Source organism: Sarcophilus harrisii, chromosome 3 (assembly GCF_902635505.1).
Source record: "Sarcophilus harrisii chromosome 3, mSarHar1.11, whole genome shotgun sequence".
Classification (NCBI taxonomy): Eukaryota; Metazoa; Chordata; class Mammalia; order Dasyuromorphia; family Dasyuridae; genus Sarcophilus; species Sarcophilus harrisii.
Genome location: NC_045428.1, coordinates 466,149,221 through 466,157,320, shown reverse-complemented (window position 1 = coordinate 466,157,320; position 8,100 = coordinate 466,149,221). Strand labels below are relative to the sequence as shown.

At 35.9% G+C, this 8,100-nt stretch overlaps 1 protein-coding gene across 11 annotated transcripts in view; it reads right to left on the bottom strand.

Annotated features, from left to right (window-relative positions):
• Positions 1–2,652: 2,652 nt before the first annotated feature.
• Positions 2,653–8,100, bottom strand: part of DEUP1 (deuterosome assembly protein 1) — a 140,805-nt gene continuing 135,357 nt past the window's right edge. For 8 of the 11 annotated variants that reach the window (XM_031960988.1, XM_031960986.1, XM_031960991.1 and 5 more), the window contains one exon: positions 3,698–3,874. In XM_031960988.1, coding sequence (XP_031816848.1) covers positions 3,698–3,874 — 177 coding nt within the window. Of the gene's footprint in view, positions 3,875–8,100 lie in introns of all 11 variants that reach the window. The other 3 variants (XM_031960994.1, XM_012545094.3, XM_012545092.3) reach the window with 3 other exon arrangements.

The following is an 8,100-nucleotide window of genomic DNA, read 5'->3' as shown; positions in this document are numbered from 1 at the left end:
GGTGATTGGTGGATTCTTTAATGACTATTTTACTTTCTGACTCTGGGATATTAGGGCAATTTTCCTTGATTTCTTGAAAGATGTTACCCAGGCTTTTTTTTTCCATCATGGCTTTCAGGTAATCTAATAATTCTTAGCTTGTCTTTCCTGGATCTATTTTCTAGGTTATTTTACATTTTCTAATTTTTCATTTTTTAAAATTTTGATTCTTAACATCATTGAATCATTCATTTGCAATTTTTCAATTCTAAATTTTAATGAATTATTTTCTTTGGTTAACTATCTCTTTTTGCATTTGGCGAATTGTATTTTTAAAGGTATTATTTTGTTCAGTGGATTTTCTCCCCATTTGGCCAATTCTAGTTTTCAAGAAATTTTTTCCATTTCACAAATTCTATTTTAAAATAAGTTTTCTTCAGTATTTTTTCCATTTACCAAATGTACTTTTTAAGGAGTTGTTTTCTTCGGTTTCTGTGCTTTCTTTTGTAAGATGTTGCTTTTTTTCTCCCAAAACTTTCATAATTTTGCTTAGCTCTCATTCCCTCCCATTTTTGTTCTCTCATTTAAGACCCTTTTTGAGCTGTTTCTAGAGAGCATTTTGAGCCTGAGACCAATTTATATTCTCCTTTGGAGCTTTACTTGTAGGTCTTCTGGCACAGTTGTACTCTACTGGGTTTACATTCTGATATTCCCTATGTCTATAGTAGTTCTCTATGATCAGGACTCTTGCTTTTCTGCTCATTTTTAAAACTATCTTTGCTCCTAGGGTATAGGGGAAAATTGTCCCAAGCCTCTTTTGTAGGAGCACAGGACGAGGTTGACCAAGTCCCACCTGTTATGCTGGGGTTCTGGAGCTCATAATTTGCCCTCTGTATTTGCACTGAAGGTCTCACAGCTGGCCTACTGATCCACTGGCCTTCTGAACCAGAACACAAAAACCAATGCTGCTGTACTTTGACTAAGAGCTTCCTGCTGAATTCCCCACACTAGGCCTCCCCGTAGGACCTCCCCAAGCCTGTATTGGGCTGCAGGCTTCTCCTCTTTTCCCTCCCCTCCTCCTGATTGAGACAGAACTTTCCTGAAGTCTTTCCAAGATATCTTAAACTGGAAAATTAGTACATTCTGAATGTTTGTGGGTTCTGTCACAGCAAAATCCATTCAGAGGCTTGATATAGCACTAATTCTAAGGGAAACTGGGCAGAGCTCAGGCAATGTCCTGTCCACTCTCCACCATCTTGGTTGTCCCCCACATATATTATCTAAGGACACTGATCTTCTTGTTATTTCTAATTTTACAAAATATTTCATTTCCCAACTCTACACTTTTCATCATCCCTCATGCCTGGAACTCTCTTTCCTTGTCTCTACTTCTTAGTTTCCCTGAATTCTTTCAAGACTTAGCTGGAGTCTCACCTTCTGCAAGAACCCTGATCCTATTCATGAATAGAAGAGTAACTGAGAAAAATCTTAGATTGATGGGGAAGGGGGTGGTTCATAGCATGACTGAGAATGTGTATGTTCCCAAGATCCAATCAACATCATTTACCTCTACAATTCTTGACATTTTTTAATGACTTCTGGAAAATTCTGGAAATTCTATCATAGATGGAAGACTTCAAGGACCACTTGAAAGGAGCTATTAATCAATGGCATCATTATTGAGTTCCAGAGTCTGTATGGTCACTCATAATGACAGAATGGAAAGATTGGGAAAGTAAGAATGTTATTCCTTCAAGTCAATATGTATTTATTAAGTACCTAATATGTTATGCTTAAAAGAATTAAGGCAGATCAACATATCATGCTATGAGTTTACAATGTTCTCAACTAACTGCTGAGCAGCCAGTAGTTCTGAGTGTTAGACTTGAATAGTGAATGTTACCAGATTCCTATGACTGAGGGAGATAAGGGAAAACAGCTTTTGTCTGTCTAATGAAATCCTGCTGAATTTGAATACCAAGGATTTTCTGGGGGTCCTGCCACTTTTCACTATCACTTGAAAAGAAGTGGGACATAAAATACTTGGATATGTTTTTAGCTGCTCTCCTGAAGTCCAACAACCTGGTACTATTTTTCATCTTCCTACCAATTATCCCTGCTCAATTTCAAGCCCTCATGTTTGGTTGGGATCACTTTGATCCAACTTTTGTACCCTATTATACACCTAAGGGTTCAGAGAAAGGAAGGAAAGACCTTTTTAAATACTCTACTTTAAACCATATTTCCTTTTAAAAGGTGATCCAGGAAAACTGGGATTAAGAAATCATGAAGAAATGGATTAATAAAGGAAGTTCTTTTTCAGATCAAACCAGAAAAAAAAAAGATTCATCAATATAAATCTACCTCCAGGGAAAAAATTCAAAGTCATTACCCTCAAGACTGTGTCACTAGTGTTATCTTTCTATATAAAGGTTAGTTAGCACATTAAGAAGAATAATTACTCTGGTAAATTCAGAGCTCTACAGAGAGAAAATTGTTCAGATCTCTATTTTAGCAGAAAAATTTCTAATTAAAGTGTCTTTACTCTTTAAAGAGAAAGATACCAGTACAGATTTCGGGTACAGGAAAATATGTGTTGAGGCTTTTTACTCTTCCAAAGACAACTCTGACAACTGAATTTGCTTTATTTGTACTAAGGTTACAAAAAATTAACCAGGAAATGAAAAGTGTCCATAACTTTTATTTTTCTTCTTATGTAAAGTTTATGTTGATATAGTCTAGTTAGATGTTATACCATCAAACATATAGTAAATACAATATGGCTGAGATAATATTGTGGTGTTAACCATCTGTCTGTGTACATCTGCACTTCCTCATTACTATGCAGAATGAATTGAAGCCTTCTACCATTAAAATAATGGTGCTTTCCCCCCATAAGTTTTCCATTGTGACTCCCAGTAGATGTGGTAGCCACCTGGGCATTTTTTTATAGCCTTTGCAGGAAAATCATTTTGGTACTAAGAAAGTCAAACTCCTGTCCAAAGGATATTTTTAGAAAGTGAAATAGAATTGGGGTAGATATTTCTTTATAGTGTTAATTTTACTGTTCATGTTCACGTAGACAATGAAGTAACAAAAAGTATTTCATTCTGGTAGCCTTTAATGTGGCACATTTGAAATGTGCCCTGAGCATCTTAGATGATCTTCACAATGTTAATATCATAGGATCATTAGAAAAGGAAATGCAACATCAGGAACACGTCAGTATTTTCTATGAAAATAAATGTTCATATTTTAAAGTAACACAAACACCAAAATATTTTTTTCACATGAAAAAAATCTTATATTTTCAATTTTAGTTCAACTGAGCCGTATTAGATTGTTTTATATTCAAAATGCTCCTCCATCCTTAAATTCGCTTTTCTCATTGCAGAGGAAATGGATTTTTAGTGTACATGATTCAAGTGGGAAAAGAGCTGCATAGTTAATTCCAAGATATTCCTTAGACTGGAAAAGTCTCTGTGATAGTAGTAATGTTTATTTTATGGCAACTCTACTGCAGAACACTTTAGGACATTAATGCAATAAAGCAAACAGCTTTATAGAACAAAATACTTACTATTTTCTAGTTGCCTTGTAGTAATTATTTACTCAAGAAAACAGAACAAGATTTTTCAATTTCATTCATCAACTTTGCAAATGTTTTGCTAGAATTTTTTTTCTTGGGGGAAGAGGGAAACAAAAAAAGTTTAAAAGCTCATATATGTCTATTTTGTTTTAGCCTAGTGTATTTATTGAGAGTATATTCTGTATGTCTTTGAAGTTCATCTATATGTGTATTTAAAAGCTTTTCCAGGTCTTTCGCCCGTTTCTCTTCTTCCATAAGGAAATGCTGTGCTGCCAAAGAAGCAGGGAATGACATCTCTGGGGGAGACTGAATTAAAAAAAAAAAAAAGTCATCTGAGAAACAAAAGAACAATGTGATTATTCCCCCCCCACACATTTATATGACACATTTTATCCCAAAGAGACAGCTAAATACTTTACAAAGTTAATATTAACAAAGACCATAGCTTGCATTACATCATCTAAGAATATAATATGACATCTCTTTTGTGAAACCCAGGCACTATTGCATAACTGGAAAGAGTGAGATAATTGGAATAAAAACAATAATCACTGTAATGGAACCTCTCAACATTGTACATTACTAGTTGGCAAACTTAAGTTTTCTCATTAAAAAAAATTCCTAAGTAAAAAAAAAATCTTTCAGTATATATTTTAAGAAGACTTCTACAAACAGAAAATAACTTATTACTCCTTTGGGAAAGGTATGTTTCATAATAAAAGCTAAATATAATTGTCATGGACCACTGCCCTTATTGTTTATGATTCACTCCACAGTAGCCACTCAACCCACTTTCATAATTAAGATGGTCTACTTTTATAATTAAGAATTCTGAAATGTCTCCAACAAATTTCTTCATGACATTTCTCCCTATACTTTATCCCTCCTAAATCTATTTCTCTGCTCTTGAATTCTTTATCATCTTGTATCATTATAAGTCATACCTTGCTGAATCCCAATCCTGGACTACCTCTATTTATCTTCTCCACTTCTCCTCCACAGCCAATCAGGTGGGCAAGAGTGTGCCAACTGAATCCATCCAAATTTTGTGTTATTAAGCCCTCACTACAATCATTTAACTCTTCCTTAATTGATTCAGCTTTAGACTTTAGCTATGATGCCTAGGCAAGTTATTTAACCCTGCTTCCTCAATTTCTTCATCTGTAAAATGAGCTGGAGAGGTAACTACTCCATTATCTTTGCAAGAAAATCCCAAATGGAGTAACAGAGAGTCTGATACAACTTAGATGAACAATTGACACTGTAGGTTACTCTGCTGGCCAAAATCTAACACCAAAGCAATAGGATTTTGGTGCACACAGATTTGTAAAATAAAGATAGGCATGGGGGATATATGGGTAGACAACCTTAGCTTCCCCACCCCCCCTTTTTTTTGGCTCAAATTCATTTACATGCTAAACAGAGAGAATCCTGGAATGTTTAATCATAAACTAGTTTGTAACAGAGGAATTCAACCTCAGACATAGGGTAAAAAAAGACTTAATCTTGAATTGGGAGCACTATTCCTGGCTTTTGTCAATAGTAGTCAGAATACCTAGTATTCTGACTAAAGAGCTATCAATCTCTATTATCAAGAAGAAGTTCTAGCCACTTTATTAGACTGGAACTGAGGTGGCCAAAGGGTGGCTCTGAAGATATGAGTCAAGAAGCCAGTAAGAGAAAGGAATGCTCACAAAAAAAAAACTACATGTCCAGCAGCCACCATGTGACCATCAGAATTAACATTTGGCTGATAAAAAGTATTGGCTCAAATTTGCCAGCTGACCAGTAGGGACCAGCAGAACAGTATCCAGTGGAAGCCATACATTTGGCAAGGTGAGCAGTGTGATGACATAATCAGAAGACAGTGGTGATTCTTCTGTGTTGGAGGCATGAGATAACTGCCCTTTTACATATATGCCTTGGCCACATGTATTTCCCACATGTCTGTGCCCCTCTGAGTGATTCCATTGTGCCCACTCTCTAACACTGACAGTATGTGTATTTGTGGGAGAAAATGCCATAGGGATATGGAAGGAATGCCCTGTTGCCACTTTTACTACAGTGATATTTCATGAAATCTCTTTGCTTTGAACTGTTTCCAGTGGTTGTCCAGAGAAAAATTAGGACCCATAGTACTGAGAATCTGGGATAGCTATTTTGAGAACTTGATGTATAAGAGAAGAGTATCCTAGGTACTACAGCTATTTTGCATTTTCCACAATAGATATTCCAAGCCTTTTTTCCTTATACCATCCCTTCCCCTAAGTCTAACATGAGACTCTACTTCATACCGTATTGAGAAAAGAAGCCATTGACCATGAGTTTCCACTTCTCCCATACTGTACATTTAAAACACCTTGACATCATCTCCTATTCTTTTATCCTTAATTTTAATAATTTAATAACCAGTCTTTAACGAGATGGTCTTTCTCTTCACCATTGCCCTCTTATACCTTTGCTCCCATTCCCTCCCATTTTCTTTTGCATATTGTCTCCTGCCCCCAATTATCCCATTTCTCTAATCTTCAGGCTCTGTCTGCCATCTCCTTCCCTGCTGCCTACAAACATACACAAGTCTTCCTTATTTCTTTAAAAAATGTATTTGATGCTATCATTCCCTCAATAATTATATTTCATAGCCCAACTCCTTAAAAAAAACTGTCTGCTCTCATCTCTATATTTTTCTGTTTTCACTCATGTCTAAAATTGAAATCTGGTTTATGACCTCATCACACAACAGAAACTGGCCTACCAGTACTTTCAAGATGCTACATTTAAAGGTCTTTTTTCATTATTCATCCTTCCTGAGTTTGTGCAGCAATTGATACTGCTGACCACTTTATCTTCCTAAATATTCTTTTTTGGGTAAAGTGGGGAGCTTCTGAGACACTGCCTACTCATGATTCCCTTCCTACTTGTCTGACCACTTTTTATTAAATGGTTATAAGATGATCATTCATGTGCTGCATCTTCACTGGGGCATAATTAAGCCGGGATTGTTCTTAGCCCTCTTCTTTCTTTATCAGTTAATCTCATCTGCTTTCAGGAGTTCAATGATTATTTCTCTACAAATGACCACAATATCATTAGTCCTAAGTCCTAAGTCTTTATTAGATATTTCCAATTGGATGTGCTATAAACCTCTAAAACTCAACATGTCCAAAACAGAACTCTTTCCCCAAAACTCATCCCTTCCCTCTTTTGAAATTCTATTTTTCTCTTGCAGGGACTCCCTTTTTAACCTAGCTTTGAAATGTTGGAAGAATTTTCAACTTTTTCATCTTCTTCCTATGTCCTGAACCCTATCTAACCCCCCTCATATCCAGTCAAGGTTTGTGGATTCTACTTTGAGAATTTTTTTTTTTTTTTTGCTGAAGCAATTGGGTTTAAGTGACTTGCCCAGGGTCACACAGCTAGGAAGTGTTAAGTATCTGAGGTCAGATTTGGCTCAGGTCCTCCTGACTTCAGGGTTGGTGTTCTATCCACTGCACTACCTACCAGTTCTTTTGAGAACATTTCTAATGTTCATCTGCTCTCTACTCACACAACTATTACTACCTCTCACTTGGATGACTGCAGTAGCCTCCCAATGGATATGCCTGACTTCAATCTCCTTCAACTTCAATTAACTTTCCACAGATGTCAGTGATATTCCCAAAATACAAGTATGACCACCTTGCTCTCCTATGCACATTTTAATGGTTTTACATTGTTCCTAGGATACAATGCAAATTTTATTTTAGGAGCAATGCTCACCCCCAGCAGATGCTTCTGTCCAGCACAGAAAACCCTTTGCAGTTATTAGTGTGGCACTAGCCTATGCTGGGCAAACTGGCATACTATTCCTTCTTGCACATGACATTTCATTAACCACTCTTTTCTTTGCTGTCCCCCCAGGCCATAATGATGATCTTTTTCACCTCTGTATCTTAGAATTCCTTGCTTTCTTCCAAATTCTGCCCAAGTGTTAATTCCTATTAAGTCTGTCTTGATTTCTCCATCTGCTAATATCTCTCTCACCAAGAAATTATATTTGTATATATTTTGTATTTCTATGGTACATGTCATTTTCCCAGTTGGAATATAAGCTCCTGGAGGAAAAGGACTGTTTAATTTTTTTTGCATCTACAAGACCTAACAAAGTATCCAGCACCTTCTAGGCTCTTAATACATATTTGTGGATTTATTAATAAATAGCTTCACAAGTAAGTATGGTTTCCCCCTCTCCCTGCTCCCCTTGACAGAATTTTAGGAAAAATATATTTTTTGCCCTTAAGTAGATTAGAAAGGCCTAATGGCTAGACAATTAATCCCTCCTCACAATGGATCATGCAAAAATGCTATTTAAGTATTTGAAGCTTGTTTGTTACCAAATTTACAGAAAGAAAAAAATTAATAAAAAGTTCAAGAGTAAAAAAGCAACAATAAAAAGATTCCATACTATTGCACTTATGCTTTTAATAAAAGATATATTTCATAAGAATTAAAACTTTCTACTCTTCTTTTTCTATTCTGTAGTCTCTGGTCTA